This window comes from Octopus sinensis, linkage group LG1, assembly GCF_006345805.1.
Source record: "Octopus sinensis linkage group LG1, ASM634580v1, whole genome shotgun sequence".
Lineage (NCBI taxonomy): Eukaryota > Metazoa > Mollusca > Cephalopoda > Octopoda > Octopodidae > Octopus > Octopus sinensis.
Genome location: NC_042997.1, coordinates 102,578,077 through 102,598,449, shown reverse-complemented (window position 1 = coordinate 102,598,449; position 20,373 = coordinate 102,578,077). Strand labels below are relative to the sequence as shown.

The following is a 20,373-nucleotide window of genomic DNA, read 5'->3' as shown; positions in this document are numbered from 1 at the left end:
GTTAGGGAAGGAACTTTTCTTGATTGATACCCAGCACCCCATATGACAAATGAGTGTCAGAATGCATAGTAAGGTCCTCCAGTAGAAAGAGGTCTCATATATTTGAAATAATAGATCTGTAGAATGCTCTTAAGACAACTGAATGTCTTGTGTACCACAGGTTTGTTCAGAGTTACTCTGGGACTAAAATAAAACAATGTTGCTTTTGATCTTTCACATAGAGATCAATTATAATTTAACAATGAGCAGGTGTCTTCTACTTTAAGTTGACCATAACCTTATAAGTGAAATTTGATGGACACAAACTATATGGGAATATTGTTATATATCTTTTACTTGTTTCAGTCATTGGACTGCAGCCATGCTGAGACATTGCCTTGAAGAATTTTTAGTCAAATGAATCAACACCAGTACTTATTTTTTTGTAAAGCCTGGTACTTATCCTGTCGAGCCCTTTTGCTGAGTCACTATGTTATGGAGATGTAAATACACCAATACCAGTTGCTAAGTGGTGGGAGACAATGACAAACATATATATTATCATCGTTTAATGTCTGCTTTCCATGCTAGCATGGGTTGGACGGTTTGACTGGGAACTGGTGAGCCAGATGGCTGCACCAGGCTCCAATCTGATCTGGCAGAGTTTCTACAGATTGATGACCTTCCTAACGCCAACCACTCCAAAAATGTAGTGGGTGCTTTTATGTGCCACCAGCAGGAGGGCCAGTCAGGCGGTACTGACAACAGCCACGCTCAAATGATGTTTTATGTGTCACCTGCACAAAGCTTCTTTCAGTTTCCATCTATCAAATCTACTTGCTAGGTTATAGTGAAAGACACTTAACCAAGGTATCACTCAGTGAGATTGAACATGAACATGGAACCATGTGGTCAGGTAACAAATTTCTTACCACTTCTTTATGTATGTGTTTATATTCACATTGACACTGTTCAGTTAGTGGTGATGATGCTTATTCTACATAAAATTTTGACAGTTCTGTTATAACGTTGTGGAATACAGTACATTTGAAATAAAAGAGAAATGGGATTGGCATCAGGAATGGAATTTGGCCATAGAAAACTGACTCAAGTCTCATCTAACCCATACCAGCATGGAAAAAGCAGACATAATAACAATGACAGTTACAATGTGAAACAGTCATTCAGGATAGAAGCATGATACTATTTATCTTTTACTGGTTTCAATCATTAGATCGTAGCCATGCTGGGGCACTGCCTTGAGGAATTTTAATTGAACAAACTGAGCCCAGTGCTTACTTTTTTTTAAGCCTGGTACTTACTCTATCAATCTCCTTTGCCAACTTGCAAAATTACAGAGACGAAAACACACTAATGCCAGCTGTCAAGTGGTGGGTGGGGAAAAACATTAATACATATGAAGAGCTTTCAGTTTCTGTCTACCAAATTCAGTCACTTGCCCAACATGCCACACAGTAGGACTGAACCTGAAACCGTCTGGTTGGGAAGCAAACTTCTTACCACACAGCTACACTGGCACTAATTGTGAAAATTCATCTCAAGATTTATCTAAAATTTATGACAATAGAGTATATATCTCGTTAAAATAATTTAACCTTCAACGGATACACAGAGTAGCAGCACAAATACTCTTATTGTAACTCCAGTTAAATTTTCTATAAATTCCTTAAACACTTAATAATCTTCCAAAAATGTTCTAGTCTTGCAAACAACAATCTCAGATTCCTAAACCTCTTGTCTGGATGATTAGAGAAGTAATGTTGACACAAAATAATATTTGAATAAATAGGAAAGCTGCACATAAAGAGTGTAATCCCAAATTATTCTGAAATTACAGAACCTAAGAAAGGAGATTTAAACAAAGCTTGGTAATAGCCACTAACACTTTAGCATTCAGATTATTCTGTCAAATGTAATTCTTATTTATTCACATTGTTTTGAATAAAACATGAATTATCTCATAGCTTTCAGATTTTGATGTCATCTTCTTCCTCATCATCATTTAACATCCATTTTCCAAGCAGGCATGGGATGGATCGTCTGACTGGAGTTAGGAAGGCAAGAGGCTGCACCGGACTTCACTGTCTGTTCTGCCATGGTTTCTATGGTTGGATGCCCTTCCTAATGCCAACCACTATGTAGAGTGTACTGGGTGCTTGATTGTTTATTTTTAAAATGGCTTTGTAGGGTAGATGTGAGAGAGCACATTTGGCCAGGTTGAACATAAAACATGTAGAATATTTAGGCCTGATATGGTTGGTTTAAATGCAAAAGGGTTAAGAGACTTTATATTTGCAACTTACCACTACAGTATCTATTTCAGTAAAAATTATATATGTAGCATAAAATCAAAATACAAATTGAATGTAAATTCACACGAAAAAATTCATTACAGGTAAACTAAACTAAGAATTATATTACCAGGTTATAACCGGTCATCAAACTATGAAAAAAATGTTGCAAAATACATAAAATATTTAACAATTCATCATCATCATTTGATGTCTGTTTTCCATGGTGGCATGAGTTAGATGGTTTGACAGGAACTGGTAAGGCCAGGGGCCTGCATCAGGTTCCATAGTCTGTTTTGGCTTGGTTTCTACAGCTTGATGCCCTTCCTAATGTCAACCACTCCACAGAGTATACTGGGTACTTTTTATGTGGCATCATAATCAATGCTTTTTATGTGGTACCAGCACTGCTTTTCACATGGCACCAACACCCACACCAATGCTTTTCATGTGGCACCTTGGCTTTACAATCTCAATTTTGTTGTGGTGAGCAAGCCTTCTCAAGTACAGCAATGCACCACATATCTTAGTCCTCCGTCATCTCCTTTATAAGGAGCATATTGAGATTGGCCTTCAAAACTTCAGTCTTTTGAGATCAACCTTATTTAATTAATAAAATATAATAGAATTTTTTTAAACATCATATGGCTATGAGAGTTCAATAGAGTAAAACAGGAATCAAAGGGGTTTGTAGATAAAAAAAAATGGTTGGGAACCACTGAGTAAGAGTATGCTTCTGAATAACTTTATAGCAATCAGTTGAGTGGCCTTGGCCTTCTTTGGTAGCAGTCTAGAATGTGTGAATATATGTAGCAGAAACACCATCTCAGATGTGGATGCAGTACATCCATTGTAGGCTTCACTTGAGCTTTATAGAAGGCTGGTAGTTATTGGTGAGGACAAAGTATTTTAGTTGTTACAACTATATTGAGCATCAATTCCAAGAGATATAAATCATGGCCCAGAATTTAAAATGGCAGGTAGTTCATTTAAAAAAAAAAAAAAGATTAAGACGCTACAAGATTTTTCTTTGCTTCCTTATCTTCAAAGTATTATATATATATGTCCTAGTAAAAATGAAGGACTTCAAATGATCAGAAGGAGAAAATAACAGGTGTGAGTCATTGATTATTTAATAATTAGTAATGCAACAGCATAAACACAAGATCAATTAAAGATAACTCAGTGAACAAAACAATATCTTACTAAGCCGAAAAAAAAATGACAAAGAAAATAAACAAATATAGTTCTTTCTGTTAGGAAACAAGTACCAAACATCAAAATCAAAATCTAAGCCTAGCAGTTAGCTCAAGGCTACCATATTTTAAATGGAAGTAAAACACATGCCTAATAGTGAAACAATACAGTAACTTAACTTTGAATAGACATGACTAAGAGCTAATGAGGAAGTCTCCAAAAAGTTACAAGAAATGCTAAAAATGTTGCAAAATACATAAAATATTTAACAATTCATCATCATCATTTGATGTCTGTTTTCCATGGTGGCATGAGTTAGATGGTTTGACAGGAACTGGTAAGGCCAGGGGCCTGCATCAGGTTCCATAGTCTGTTTTGGCTTGGTTTCTACAGCTTGATGCCCTTCCTAATGTCAACCACTCCACAGAGTATACTGGGTACTTTTTATGTGGCATCATAATCAATGCTTTTTATGTGGTACCAGCACTGCTTTTCACATGGCACCAACACCCACACCAATGCTTTTCATGTGGCACCTTGGCTTTACAATCTCAATTTTGTTGTGGTGAGCAAGCCTTCTCAAGTACAGCAATGCACCACATATCTTAGTCCTCCGTCATCTCCTTTATAAGGAGCATATTGAGATTGGCCTTCAAAACTTCAGTCTTTTGAGATCAACCTTATTTAATTAATAAAATATAATAGAATTTTTTTAAACATCATATGGCTATGAGAGTTCAATAGAGTAAAACAGGAATCAAAGGGGTTTGTAGATAAAAAAAAATGGTTGGGAACCACTGAGTAAGAGTATGCTTCTGAATAACTTTATAGCAATCAGTTGAGTGGCCTTGGCCCTTCTTTGGTAGCAGTCTAGAATGTGTGAATATATGTAGCAGAAACACCATCTCAGATGTGGATGCAGTACATCCATTGTAGGCTTCACTTGAGCTTTATAGAAGGCTGGTAGTTATTGGTGAGGACAAAGTATTTTAGTTGTTACAACTATATTGAGCATCAATTCCAAGAGATATAAATCATGGCCCAGAATTTAAAATGGCAGGTAGTTCATTTAAAAAAAAAAAAAAAAGATTAAGACGCTACAAGATTTTTCTTTGCTTCCTTATCTTCAAAGTATTATATATATATGTCCTAGTAAAAATGAAGGACTTCAAATGATCAGAAGGAGAAAATAACAGGTGTGAGTCATTGATTATTTAATAATTAGTAATGCAACAGCATAAACACAAGATCAATTAAAGATAACTCAGTGAACAAAACAATATCTTACTAACCCGAAAAAAAAAATGACAAAGAAAATAAACAAATATAGTTCTTTCTGTTAGGAAACAAGTACCAAACATCAAAATCAAAATCTAAGCCTAGCAGTTAGCTCAAGGCTACCATATTTTAAATGGAAGTAAAACACATGCCTAATAGTGAAACAATACAGTAACTTAACTTTGAATAGACATGACTAAGAGCTAATGAGGAAGTCTCCAAAAAGTTACAAGAAATGCTAGAAATAGTAGCAAAACTGACCCAAATTTTTTTATAAAAGCCAATACAATAATATGGTTCTCTTTCTCTTTCTTATATATATACTGGCTTAAGGTGACCCGTTCTACGTGCGGGTGAGGGTGTGGTTGTTACTTTCTGTTTCTTATCACCACATTCTCCCTCTTTGCTTCTCTCTCCTTTCTCACTTTCCCACTCTCTTACTCTTCCTTTCTCTCAGACTCTCCCTCGCTTTCTCTTACTCTCTATCTCTCATTTATAAAAAAACAAAAGACTAAGTTGAGAAAGAAAATATTTTGAAAGATCAATCATCTCAGGCAGTGACAACGGAAAGCACACTTGCCTTTTGGGCGATTAAAAATAAGGAAAAAAAGGATTTCTTTGTTAAATTTCGTACTTATTTAGTACTTATTTTGGGAATTTTTCAACAATTGATCATGCAAATGAAAGCACTAAACACAGGCTACATGCAGCTGTAAATTTCTTTCAGAAAAAATGAAAACTAAACAATAAAAAATAAAAGGCAAAAATCTTGCCTTAATTTTCAAAATTTTGAACCCATTTTCCATGCCTAAATTACAAATCTGCTTCCACTTTACCATGTTGAAAATTTGATTGAAATTGGGCAAAAGGTGTCCAATCTAGACCCTAAAGTGTCCCCAAAAATCAATAAAATCCCGTTTTCACACCAAAGCAACCACTGTAGTGTCCCAAAACGTCCCCCAATCAATTTCTCACCTCAAGTTACCCGCTCCTGTAAATTTTAATCCTCTTCCAGCCCCATTTAGATCCCTTTTTACATAAAAATCCAATTTGTATCAACATTTGCCTTCATTTTATAAATTATATATATATATATATATATACATACATGCATACTATACCTGAGAAAAGGATGGAATGGTCATAGCAGCAACATCTTTGACTGTAAAACTTTCAGTATAAAACTCCTGATGAGAATTAACTAACTGTGCAAATCTGTTTGCTGTTGAACAAGTATCCAGAGGGAGAAGGCTTGCTATTTCTTTCACCTGATTTACAGGATGCAAATGAACATCTCTGAGATTAAGTGACGGAAACTGTCTTTGAAAATGTCAAAAGAAACACAAGGTAGTCAACACCATCTGTGTTTTGAACATGGTGGCATTAAAGTTGGACACAGAGCCATGTAAAATGAAGATGTTATCACATCCCCACGTTACTTGATTTCAATGCTATGTATAGGAAACAAATAGAAAAATCTATTGTAGTAATTTCCAGCGTCAACATTAAACACACACGAAAATTAATCTCTTAATAAAAGATTTTTTAATTATAACTTGTAAATTAAGCACAAGGCCAAAACTTTTTGTGGAAGAACTGATTATATTGACCCCAGTATTTGACTAGTATGTATTGATCCTGAGAGGATGAGAGGCAAAGCTGCCAACAATTGGATTTGAAATCAGAATGTGTAGAGGGATGAATATAAATATGGCAGAGCATTTTGTCAGATGCTGTACAATTCCACCAATCTACTTTGTATACTTCATACAAAATCCAACAACAGATTTCTGCATTAAAGAATATAGTTTCCAGCAGCATTAAATATGAAAACAATTAAAAATATAAAACAACGTAAATTTATAAAATGTTTTTTATCAATTTCTTTTTCTTTTTTTACGTTCTTCAAAAATAATCTCAGTGAACACTGAACTCAAAACACTTAATTCTCATTCACACAAAATTTCGTCTCCTTTCAGTCATAAAATAAACAGGACATATATATTTGAAGCATTTTTGTTTTGCTTATCTTTTTTTTTGTTTGTTTGTTTGTATGTTTGTTTGGTTGTGTTTGGGGTATCTGAATTCTTAAATAATATATTTAATTTTTCTCTATTTTATCATTAAAAAAAAAATAAAATGAAAGTCACCAGTTTGTTCATGTGGAACTCCTTGCTAAGGTATGGATGAACATAGTCACCAAAAGTTATTTCAGTAGAAAAATACCCTACAGAAATCCTGAAAGTTAATGTCACAAAAAAATCTCATAAGTACAACTCAAGAGATTTTAAAAGAGAGCTTGATTATAGAGATTTAAAGAGAAAAAAAAAACAGAATTGTTGTTATGCATCACTTATTTTTTGTAAAATAGGCTGCAACATTCAAAATGGTATCTCCAAAATGCGTAGAAAGTTAAATACAGGATTTTTTTTCAAAATGGTTGTTATTTCATTTCAGCAACTGTAAGGCTGTGTACTGTTTCTTACACAAGTATTACTTAAAATTCATCATGTTTCTGAAAATTAAAATAAAAAAACATATTCAGTAATCAAAAAAAAAAAAATATATAAAGTGTTTGGTTGTTGTCTGCCATACTCTTCCCATCCTCTCCTACTTACCATTCCTTATCCATCTACCCACTCTTTCTTCTTTCTCTCTTAGTTTTAGGGGCCACTTAAGGCCCTTAGCCTTGCAAGCTATAAAGCAATTTTCACCAATGCAGGTGTCACACAAAGAGCATTAGGAAGGAAATCCAACAACAGAAACTACAAAAAAGTATACATTGAAGCATGATACAGTCCAACTTGTCAAACCATCCAACTCAATCCAGCATGGAAGATGATGATAAGTACAACTACAGTCATAGCTACCTTGCATACATTACTAACACCGTAAATATCAGTACTATTAATCTAATGCTTTTATTCAAACAATATTTTGAAAAGCACCTCATTACTATGCAATACAGAGTTCAAGCTAAGCTCAAAGTGAGCTTCCAATCAGTTTACTAGGTAAAGCATGAACATCACAACTCTAATTTTACCCTTACATTTCTTGCCCAGTTGTTTAGGTAAAACATCTCCAAAATACAGTAAGAGTTATAACTATATCTGGGGATAAATATTCATTTTCTATCTCAAGTAGAACACAAATATTTTTCAATATACAGAAGCAAATTACAGAAGCTTTCATTACAGATGCTAATACTTTTCCAAGATGTAAAGTCATTCAAAATAGTTACCAGCATCGCCTTACTGGCACCTGTGCCGGTGGCATGTTTAAAAAGATTCGAGCGAGGTCGTTGCCAGTACCACCTGACTGGCCCCTGTGCCAGTGGCATGTAAAAAACACCCACTACACTCTCAGAGTGGTTGGCATTAGGAAGGGCATCCAGCTGTAGAAACTCTGCCAGATTAAGATTGGAGCCTGGTGCAGCCATCTGGTTCGCCAGCACTAAGTCAAAATCGTCCAACCCATGCCAGCATGGTAGGCGGACGTTAAACGACGATGATGATGATGAAGTACTAAGGCAGAAAATTCAATCACTAGAGTGTTAAACAGTCTTGTGGTATTTGTTCCAACTCTCGAGTTCAAATACCACTAATGTAAACTTTGCCTTTCATCTTTACAGGGTCGATAAAAGAGTACCAATCCTGACCAGACCTGTAAGAATGGTGGACTGGATGTTTGGTTGTATTTGTTTCAGCATTCAGAGTTCAAATCCTGCCATGACAGAGATAGTAAACTGTTGCACATGAGAGCCTTTAGTGTTGTCCACTCTGTAACAAACATTTGAGCCAGGTCTTCTGCTGAAGAGACCTCATTCACTAATACCAGAATCAGAGGGCTTGTAAGGGATCATGGACACTACCTTATCTCCTAACTTTAAAAAAAAAAGATAAAGAAAAATTCAATTTGAATAATAATAATTAAGGGAAGTAACTCATAAGAGCAAAGGATGTACTAATTTCAATTTAGTAAATCTATCTGTTCCTTTCTTAAATCCATATCTTCAAAACATTTTCAATACTTACTTTAGATTTTTTCTTTTGCAATCTACTGTTTACAATATCGATAATTTCTTCTGCATCCTGACTGTCAATATCATAACCATTCTGAAAAAAAGGTTTAGAAATACAAATAGGAGAAAATTCTAAATCTTATAAATTTTGATTTGGTAATAGAGTTATAATTTTAGTAGTACTTATTTTTGATCTGCTTTATTGGATGAAAGAGAAAAATTGTACAAACAATAGAGAGCCAGGTTTAATACTTGCATTAAAAAAAATTTTTTTTTTGGTCAAAATAATCTTGGTGTGGTTAACAATACTTTATCAGATACTGATATCAAATCAATTGTACAAAAGTAACGTTTTTCCCCAAGGAACTTTATGCCATTTTAAAGGTAAGGTGTAATTTTTTTTAGGCTTTTCTGGTTACTATTTGCTGCATGTTGAGAAGTGGCATCTAGACTTATACTGATTACAAACACAATACCTTTGATCTCAGATTTCTTTTATCAGGACTGACTTGGCACAAAACAACCTGGTATCCTATCCAAGAGAAGCTTAATTATGTTTCTTTACGTAAAGATTCTCAAGCAGCTATAGGTAAATCACAGCCTGTGGGACTTTCTGAATGATTTGAATTTTTTTAGCAATGCAGTCTACTTGATGATGAGTCCTGTTTTGAGCCCACTCCTCAAAAAGGTTGCCCATGCTTGTTCTATGGCCTACCACTGGGCCTTAAAAACAGTTCAGAGTGAAGTTTCCAGTGGTTACCTAATTAATGGATTGCATTATTCCCTGATCACTACCATCACCATGAACAAACTAAACCAAATTGAAATGACAGAGAAAACATAATTTACTTGCATTAGAAGAGGGATCGTCTTCAATCTGCAGATTAAAGACCCCCCTTGGTCATGAATGACAATAGGATTGAGGGGGGGAGGGAAAGAAGGAAGGAAGATCATAATGGAATTAGTATTACCTTATAATGTTTGGAACCCGTGAATAATCGTACTGAGGGATATGCTGAGATTCCATATTGTTGGCATATTTGAAATTCTACTTCACAATCAACTTTACCAGCATGAACAATGCCTTCTAATTTCTGTAGAAATTAACAAACCAAAAAGAAAATTTCATATTAACATTTATGCACTGAATAAATCTGATTATTACCAATTCATTCAAGCACAATACAGATTCTCACAATTTTTAAAAGTATGATTGGTCTCCTTCCAAATATTGATTTCAAATTTTGGCATAAGGCCAGCAATTTCAGGGAAGGGGTAAATCATTTACATCAACACCTGTGTTCAACTAGTACTTATTTTATCTACCTCAAAAGGATAAATGGTAAAGGTAACCTTGGCAGAATTTGAACTCAGTATGTTAGGACAGACAAAATACTGCTAAGCATTTTGCCCAGTGTTCTAACTATTCCACCAGCTTGCTGCCTTTCTCCTTCTAAATACTGTCAATAGATTTCATGCTCAGTCACTTTTACAGGACCCTTGTGCTCAGTCTTTCTGATATCTAAATGTTATGTACTCAATGAGTATAAAGACAAAATTGTAAAATGCATGCATGCACACACACACACACACACACACACACGCATGCATATATAAGTATGTATGTAAGGCATGACTCTGTGGTTCATAAGCTCACTTTGCAACCATGTGGTTTCAAGTTCAGTTTCACTAAATATCTACTACTATAGCGCCAAGCAGCCAATGTCTTGTGAGTAGATTTGGTAGGTGGAAATTGTGTTGAAGCCCATTTTGTGAGTGTGTGTGTGTGTGTGTGTGTGTGTGTGTGCGTGTCTGTTTTCTCTCCTCCCAAGCGTTCAACAACCAGTGCTGGTTTGTTTACATCCCTATAACTTAGCAATTCATCAATAGGAGTCGATAGAATAAATACCAGACTTTAAAATAAGTTCTGGTGTTGGTCTGTTTAACTAAAACCCTTCAAAGTGATGCCCCAGTGTGGCCACAGTCCAATGACAAACAGATAAAAGATAAAGCATTACTTACAGCAGCAACTTGTTCAAACTGAGGTTTAAATATCTGACAATGTCCACACCAAGAAGCATAGAAATCTACAATCCAAGGTTGCTTGGAATTAATAACTTTGGAATGGAAACTACTTGAGCGAAGAGTAACAACTTTACTGGGAAGAAATTCATAGACCCACGCATGTAATGACTGCACGTCTCGATTCCAGCCATTGTACGACCTGGATAAATAAATAAAAATAAATATTGAAATAGTAAATTAGTTTCAGTCATCAATTAAGGTCCAAACATTGCTAATTTCATATCTGTTTTTCAATCCATTTCTCCATCTTCTCTGCCCAATATTCTTGGAAGGCTAATGGTGGTACAGTCCTCAAGCTGCTCTGTTCCAAGTATTCAGACGAGGTCACTAGCCTGGGAACAGCCCAATATCTGAATGCACTGATTTTTCCTACTACAGTAACCCATCTGTTATAGTTTCTTCCTACCTTTCTTCCCATTAATCTTTGTGACCCCACAAAGATCATGGATGCAGTCCTTCTTCTTCTTCTGGGTCATAAAAGGAAGTTTTAATAAATATACAAATATACAAGTTTTATAAATATACAAATTTTCTGCAGATATTTTGGCATGTGTCTAAGCAGAATACCTTATTCTTCAATGCCTCCTCATCATCACCATCATTATTATTATTTGATATATATATCCCATGCTAGCAGGGGTTGGATGATACGATAAATTTTGCTAAGTTTGCTCTGGCATAGGTTCTACAGCTGGATGCCTGTCTTAAACTATTTTCATGGCACCAACACAAGTTGCCACTTAGCTCACAACACTAAGACTGCTTTCATCTGAGGCAGAGGCACTTTTATGCTAAGTGGTGAGCAATTCAGTATGAAAGGAACCAGAACAGGTTCCTTGCTATAGAGGATATACATGGCTACTCATATCTTACAAGAGTGAATGTCAATAATCAGGATGCACCTAAATGATGCACAGGAGTAATATTGGTTTCAAATTTTGGCACAAAGCCAGCAATTTGGGGAGAGGGGGTAAAATTAATTACATCAACCCCAGTACTCAACTGGTAATTATTTTAAGGATGAAAGGTAGAGTCAACCTTGGAAAAATTTGAACTCAAAATGTTAATGCGGACGAAATACCACTAAGCATTTTACCTGGCATGCTAATGATTCTGCTACCTTTTGCACAGGAACAATATTAATCACTATATTAAACAAATAAGAAAGATGAGATCTTACTCGAATAATGATGATCCAGATAACGGATACAAGCGCATCGTGGGATAAGAGTGTACCCCTTCTTGTTGACATAAAGATCTATGTTTTTTGCAATCAATATCAGCAATATGTACATTTTTATTGGATTTGAACATCTGGAAAGAGAAATGAAAAAAGGCATAATTAAAATGGATTGCTTTCCAATATAAATGAAAATGTTTGAAATTCTATTTGTTTAAATGTACATAAAATCCAGAATTAGAAGAAATACTACACATCAACATTAAATATAAGTGAATCCATCTTCTTAACTTGAAAGGTATTTAAATCTAAGGAAAGAATTAAAATAAAAAATGTTATGTTTTATCTTTTACTTATTTCAGTCATTAGACTGCAGCCATGCTGGGGTACCACTTTGAAGAATTTTAGTTGACCAAATTGATCCCAGTACTTTTTTTTAAAACCTGGTATTTATTCTATCAGTCTCTTTAGCCTTGGCTACATCATTATCATCATCATTTAATATCCGTTTTCCATGCTAGCATGGGTTGGACGGTTCGACCAGGATCTGGGAAGCCAGGAAGCTGCACCAGGCTCCAGACTGATCTGGCAGTGTTTCTACAGCTGGATGCCCTTCCTGATGCCAACCACTTCGAGAGTGTAGTGGGTGCTTTTTTCGTGCCACAGAGAAGGCTGGCAAACAGCCACGATCAGTTGGTGCTTTTTACGTGTCACCGACACGGACGCCAGTCAGGCGGCAATGGCATCAGCCACATTTGGATTGTGCTTTTTACTTACCACCGGCACGGGTATCTTAACTACAATTTCCATTTGATTTTTATTTTGATGTTGACGTACTTGACACAATAGGTCATTTATGAAATATTTATGAAGGGTCGTAATATTTTTCTTAGAATGAAAAACAATTTATGGATGATATTCTTAGAATAACTTCTTTAAAAAAACAATCATAGATATTAATAAAAACTTGCATTTCCCTCTCTGTTAGGAGGCACAAGCACTTACACACACAATAATTTCTGCCTACCAAACTCAATCATAAGGCTTCGGTCAACCCGAGGTTATAGCAGAAGACACGCAGTAGGATTGGGCCTGAAACCTTGTGGCTACAAAGCAAGCTTCCTATTGGTTTCGAATTTTGGCACAAGGCCAGCAATTACATCGACCCTGCCATGTGACTGGTACTTATTTTATGAACCCCAAAGAATAGAAAGCATAAGTCGACCTCGACAGAATTTGAACTCTGAATGTAAAGTCAGATGAAATGCCACTAAGCATTTTGCCAGGCATGTTAACGATTCTGCCAGCTCGCTGCCTTTTATATATATTTATAGATATATTGTGTTACCTTAGAGAGCTTACGCCATTCAGGAGCCAACTGCTGACAAGGGCCACACCATGGAGCAAAGAAATCAACAACCCAGATTTCATTTTGGCCACGCTGGTTAACTTTGGAATGAAAGTTGTCAGGAGTCAGTTGTTCTACAGATGGATGAAGAGTATCCTAGTAAAATGTGAAAGTAAAGGAGAAAAAAATATCAGAAAATGTGTTTTTTTGGAAAGCAACAAAAAATTTCCCTCTATAGAGAGATTTGTAAATCAGTTTTAATTTTGCTTTCATTTATCTTGTTTAAGTCATTGGACTGTGGCCATGCTAGAGCACTACCTTGAAAGATTTAGTCAAACAAATCAATCCCATTACTTATTTGTCAGTCTGGTACCTATTCTATTGGTCTCTTTTGCTGAGCTGCAAGGACATAAACTAACACCAGTCTTCAAGCAGTGTCAGGGACAAATACACATACACACAACAGGCTTCCACAGTCTCCAGCAACCAAATCCACTCTCAAGGCATTGGTGGGCCTGGGCACTTTAATAGAAATGGTGGTGGCAGCGGCAGCAGCGATGGAGATGATGATGGAAGTAATTGTGGCAGTGATGATGATGGTGAAGGGGAACCATTATTTTTACATTTGCTTTTCTATGCTGGCATGAGTTGGCCAGGACTTTCTCAAGCAGTGTTTTATAACCAAATGCTCTTCCTGACATTCTAAAGTGTACTTATTCTAAAATCAGGATACACACAGGTATTATATATCATCCTCATCATCATCATTTATCTATGGCAGATTTTTGACAGCTAGATGCCTTTCCTGTCACCAACCCTTACCCATTTCCAAGTAAGATTCCCCTTGGCCAGACATGTTCATATTTAAATTAAAACTTGCCATCATAATTTAATGTAACAAGACATTCATTTATGTGCATGATGTCAAGACAAGGAGACACAAACACACACACACACACAGATACACAACAGGCTTCTTTCAGTTTCCACCTACCAATTCCACTCACAAAGCTTTGGTTGGTGCAACACTATAGTAGAAGCCCAAGGTGCCATGCAGCGAGACAGAGCCTGAAACCATGTGGTTGGGAAGCAAACTTTTTAACCACACAGCTACATCAGCACTTATGTGTGTGCGTGTTTGTGGGTGTACATCTAATGAGTTCCTGAACAGTTTTCATCTCCTAAATTTAACTCACAAGGTTCTGAGTCCACAGAATGGTATGATCAAAGTCATCTGCCCATGGTGTCATACAGTGGGATTAAATCTGGAGCCACATGAATGCTAAGCCATAAAAATTATAAAACAGGTGTAAAAACCCCTAAGGGGAATTATGCTTACCTCAATAAAATCAATCATATCTTGTGCGCGATGTTGACCATGGTAATGATGAGGTGTGCTTCTATTGTAAAAAATAGTGGTTGGATAAGATCTAATGTTGTACTAAAATGACAAAAAAAAACAAGGGAAAAAATACAATCATCAGTTACGGAAATTAAATATTTATTTTCTTCAACGGAGGTTTTACTTATACTTTAAATGTTCTATAACTTTGGTTCTCATATTTATTTAACCCAAGGTCAGCTCTAATCAAGTAGACTTCTGAGCTAACTCCCAAAGTGTACTTCCAAGTTTCCTCTCTCTCTCTCTCTCTCCTCCTCCTCCCTACCCAAGAATTTACTCTGATCTTTGGAAATATGCTACAGTGTCTTCAAATCAGGCAATAAAAACATTATTTCAGATAACGTATTTCTTGAAAAGCAATACATATTTTAACACAGACTATTTGTAAATCAGTTTTAAACTGGTCTCTTCATCTTGTAGTCCAAGACACACTTAATCCTTTGCCTGTCCATGTTTGTTTTCAAACTTTCAGTCGTTGTTTCATTCATTCTGAATAACATAAATCTTCCCTTTTATAAGTCCCAAGTTACTCTGTGGTTGAAAAAACTTTGGGAGTGTAAATCATATATGATGCATAGATGTCAAGGAAATATTTACTTGATACATGGGACAAGCAAAGAATTAAAATCTTAAAATTTAAATCATTTTTTTTTTCTTCAAAGTTTATGAAAACTTTGGAATTTATAAAAAAAACTTTAGAAAAAGCTATTATACCTGAGTGCAGAGGCCCTGATGTACAGTACAGTCAACAGAACCAAAAGATATTGTTTTACCATAACTTTTGGATGCTTTTCTAAATTCTGGCAGCAACCGCATACATGGAGGGCACCACTATAAAAACAAAAGTATGAATAGGCAAATCAAGAAAAAGAAAAGAAAATTTAATAAGACTTGATATTTAGATTCTTTAATTCTTTTGATACCAACTCACTGAGAGCTCCTCTAGTTCTATGATATATATATATATATATATTAAAAAAACCCATTTACTTAAAAATGTTCATATTTAAATTAAAACTTGCCATCATAATTTAATGTAACAACCTTTAAAGTTGCAAAAATGATATTTTTCCTAAATTACCCAACATTCTTGATTATTTTAAGAAATAATTGAAACACATAGGCAGTGTATTTCTTTAAAAATAACCACAAAAAAGTGAACTATGGCAGAACATATTTTAAAGTATTGATGACAAAAATATCTGAATATTATTTTCATTATTTATATCATTTTGAAAATTAGCCTAATAACAAATACCATAATTCATTTTAAAAAGGTAGATCAGGAATATAGAGAAATGTACTTACTGGTGCAAAAAAATCAACAAACCATGGATCTTGACTATCTACTACCCGATGCGGAAAATCGTTGGGACCAAGTGCTTCTAAGGAAGCTTTCACACTCTCTTTAGCAAAAGCTGCTACATCATGAGCAGTTGTACGACCTGAAATTAAGAAAGTAATAAACTAAAGCATAGTTTTAATGCTACATTTGATCTGATGATCCACAATAAACAAAAGTAATATTCTGTGTGTGTGTAAGAGGCAACTATATAAATTGCTCAAATTAAGATTTCTATTGAGAAATTGATAACATATTGAGAAATTGATAAATATATATATAAGATGAAGTTATTTCTTTTGAGTAGAGGCACCAGAATCATTAATGAAATTCCTTGGTAGCATCTTGATGAGACAGAAATGAAATGACTTGAGGATATTTCTAGAGGACACACTGGATTAGATCATGTAGTCATAAATTTAGAATGTTCGCAAAATCTGCTCAGAGCTGACCGAGTGTCAAATAGCAAGAACCTTTAGCCTATATCCACTTTGGGGGCTTCACTGTATATTTGAACATACATTTAAATCTACATGACTCAGTTCACTTACTATATTTACTCATGTATTATGAAAGAAATATAATACAAAGCATCAGAGTCAAAACTGGTGGGATAGCATTAAACACAAGTGAAAAACGAAAGTACAAAAAGTGCAAGTCACATTATATTCAACATTACATTGTATACAAGTCAAATAATTATGATATATGTTAGTAGTAGGTACCATATCAACTGAGAATGTTGCCTGAGTTTAACCTGCATCATAACCAGTAGAGTAAAATCTATCTCTAATTTACTTAACAATACAAAAGTCAGCCAGTACTGAAAAGCTCAAAATTGTTGAAGTATGAAATAAACTACCTGCATCAGTTGTTAGCTGTCAAAACACTACAACCTTCAAAACTTCCATGCTTCCTGAAATTTGCCAACCTGATGCCCTCTACCCCCATTTCTTCTTCCTTTTTTTAAGACTTTCTCACTGTTCACTTCCTGTGCATATTCTATGTACTGTTCATGAAATTTTGGTTACTTTTTTTGGTAGGTTTTGCACCTGAGCATTATATACAATAAGTTCATTATTATCATTTTAAGTTATTTGGGAGAGATCCCTACAACAGACTAGCATTTTGTCAAAGAGAAGATTTATATTTCATCAAATTCTCACACCTGTAAACACAAGTGAATTACAAAGTTGTGGTTTCACAAAAAGAAATTAACTTCCAAATGAGCTCATCTTCTATTTAGCTACACAAAATGGCTGTGTGATTAAGAAGCGTGCTTTGCAACCACATGGTTTCGAGTTCAGACTCAGTATACAGTATCTTGGGTAAGTGTCTTCTACTATAGCTTCAGGGTGATCAATGCTATGTAAGTGAATTTGGTAGATGGAAACTGTGTGGAAGTGTGTGTGTGTGCACGCATGTGTTTGTCCCCCCCACAAACACACACACCCCACTTGACAAATGGTCTTGGTTTGTCTACATCTCCACAACTTGGCAGTTTGGCAAAAAAGACAGATAAAATAAATATCAGACTTAAAAAAAAAATACGAGGGTTGATTAGTTAGACTAAAACCCTTTAAGGTCATGCCACAGTATGGCCACAGTCCAATATCTAAAACAAGTGAAAGATAAAAGATTATATTTTAGCATTCATGCAAAAACAGCATAAAAGATATTTCTTAAAACCGTTTCCTTACCATAATATATTTCATGGCCACCACTTGATTTGAAGAGGACAAAAGTTGGCATTTTAAAAATATGTAACTGGTGACATTCATTCTGGAGAATCCTACAGTCAACACGACCAACCTAAAAAATATTGTATTGAAAGGAAAAACCATATAATTCATACAGTATCATCTGTTGTTTAGCTTAACTCAGCCCTCATTAAGCAAACCTATGATCAAAGATTTTCCTGCCATGACCATCACATCTTTATTTTCAGATAAGATGACAAGATGTAGGACTATATTATCCAAAGTGTCCTTTTTCTATGGTATGTGCTTTGAGGGAGATATGGCTGCTATTTCCAGCAGGTAAAGTAACCCTGTAAAAGCTTCCTTTGATGTTAAGATACTTTGTGATTGGTTACTGTTAGAGCCACTTCATTTCAGACCCTTTTTGCCCTTGTAAAAAAACACAAACATCACAATCACCTATTCCCCTCACATAAAAATCTCAGGTTTCATATTTATCTAAAAACAAAATACAATAGCTTTTACATATATCCTGTGTTTGTTGTCCATCACTATTTGACAACTGGTGAGTTTATGTCCCCATAATTTAGCGGTTTTGCAAAGAGACTGATAGAATAAGTACTAGGCTTAAAAAGTCTTAAAGTCCTGGAGTCAATTAGTTCAACTGAAGCCCTTCAGGGCAGTGCCCCAGCATAGCTGCATGGCCACACTGCAGGCAAATGACTGAAACAAGATAAATATATATATATATATATATATGAGTGGACAAATGAAAGAAAGGCACTCAACCAATTTATTGGAAGTTACACGTATGGATCAAAAGTTTGATTCAAATTCGTTGTAAATTCAAGAGTACCAACGAATTTGAATCAAACTGTTTTGATAAACCCACCCACCCAAACTCACACACATTAATCCAAAGCCATATCCAGCCCAAATATTCTTTCCGTTTTATCTTCAAACTGGCTAGATCCTGCCTCTCCTACCCTACAATGTCATTTTAAAAATATATAATCACATCAGAAAACAACACAGCTCCCATGACTTTCGGAAACATTTTTTCACGCTCAGAGTTGCTGAAGCATGGAATAAACTGCCTGCATCAGTTGTTGACTGCCATGACACTGCATCCTTTAAGGCCCTCATGCTTTCCGAAATCCGCCGAAACTACACCTGATTATATATACACTTTAGATGAGTTGTCGTGCACCTGAGCACTGTACACAATTATTATTATTATTATTATTATTATTATTATCATTGAAATCTCAATGCTACAAGATGATAAATGATTAGTTGAAAATGATATGAATCAACATTACATTTGACAGAGTAATGTTAGGTTTAAAATAATCTAATGATCAACACAACACACTTACTTTAACAAAAATCCTTGTGATAGAATAACTGGTTGAGTGAAGGGAGTATCATTATCACCTCTATATTTTGGATGGTAAGGTAGCTGAAATTGCCAAGAGCACTTTAATTACTTGTGGCATTTAACTTCATTTCTCTATGTTCAAATCTTCAAATCCTACTACAATCAACTTTTTATTTCATCCTTCTGGAACTAGTAAAATCATTATCAGTCATGCACTGACAATTTTCAGACACTATACACCTTCCCTTATCAAGTGTCAATGTAAGAAACTATAAACATAATTACGTTTTACACACATTTTCTATGGAGGAAATAATTGGTTGGAGAATGAATAGTTAAAAAACTGAACCTTACCTAGAATTTTAGATTTGTGGTTGCACATTAAGTATCCACAACTATTTCAATAATTAACAAATATATTCCTGATATGTCATAATAGTAATGTTTCATAACTATAATGTTTTATCACATAACTGGTAAGTAAGGAGTGACTTCTTAGTGTTTCTTGTAATATATTTAAGAAAAATATTAACGAACTAACAACTTACATGAATGTTTTCATCTTCAAGAAGGCTTGGAATCTTTCTCAATTCCAAATTAACTTCATCTTTATCAAAGAAATGAACAACCCATGCTGTGTTTTCTTCATTTTCATGTCTGATATTCTGGTAAGAAAGTATTAGAAGATTGTTAACATGGATAGATAATTATTACAATATCAGAGGGAAAAACAATGATAATAGGAGAAAACCAACAAAGGAATGGACTTAATATTTTAAGCATCTATAAATATATATAATTATACCATAGTTTTAGTAGAACCCTGGGTGTTGTTAGAGGTGACTACAAGGATTAGCAAAAAAAAAAGAGCATCCAGCAATAAAACACTGCCTTAAAGAACTTGTCCAACCCATGCCAGGATGGAAGGACAGTAGATGTAAAACAATAACGGTGAGAAAAGCAATGTCTGAAATACAGGGTCTCCCATATTCAAAATAATCAGAATGAGATGTTATGATACATCAGTCTGCTAGCCAATATTTCAATTTATCTGGTACTAACAACTGCAACACCATGACCCTCTGTATTACATGCAAATCCTGCAATGCTGAGCATATGGGCAAAAGAAGGCACATTTGGATGACTGC

General features: G+C 35.0%; 1 protein-coding gene across 2 annotated transcripts in view; it reads right to left on the bottom strand.

The window, feature by feature from the left end:
* Nucleotides 1-6,621: 6,621 nt before the first annotated feature.
* Nucleotides 6,622-20,373, bottom strand: part of LOC115216368 (dnaJ homolog subfamily C member 10) — a 48,557-nt gene continuing 34,805 nt past the window's right edge. For both annotated transcript variants that reach the window (XM_029785638.2, XM_036503437.1), the window contains exons 11-21: nucleotides 19,774-19,890; nucleotides 17,845-17,956; nucleotides 16,111-16,247; nucleotides 15,517-15,633; nucleotides 14,740-14,841; nucleotides 13,401-13,556; nucleotides 12,053-12,186; nucleotides 10,810-11,011; nucleotides 9,759-9,881; nucleotides 8,801-8,881; nucleotides 6,622-7,281 (exon numbers count right to left, since the gene is read on the bottom strand). In XM_029785638.2, coding sequence (XP_029641498.1) covers nucleotides 7,264-7,281; nucleotides 8,801-8,881; nucleotides 9,759-9,881; nucleotides 10,810-11,011; nucleotides 12,053-12,186; nucleotides 13,401-13,556; nucleotides 14,740-14,841; nucleotides 15,517-15,633; nucleotides 16,111-16,247; nucleotides 17,845-17,956; nucleotides 19,774-19,890 — 1,299 coding nt within the window. In that variant the 3' untranslated portion in view covers nucleotides 6,622-7,263. The remainder of the gene's footprint in view (nucleotides 7,282-8,800; nucleotides 8,882-9,758; nucleotides 9,882-10,809; nucleotides 11,012-12,052; nucleotides 12,187-13,400; nucleotides 13,557-14,739; nucleotides 14,842-15,516; nucleotides 15,634-16,110; nucleotides 16,248-17,844; nucleotides 17,957-19,773; nucleotides 19,891-20,373) is intronic.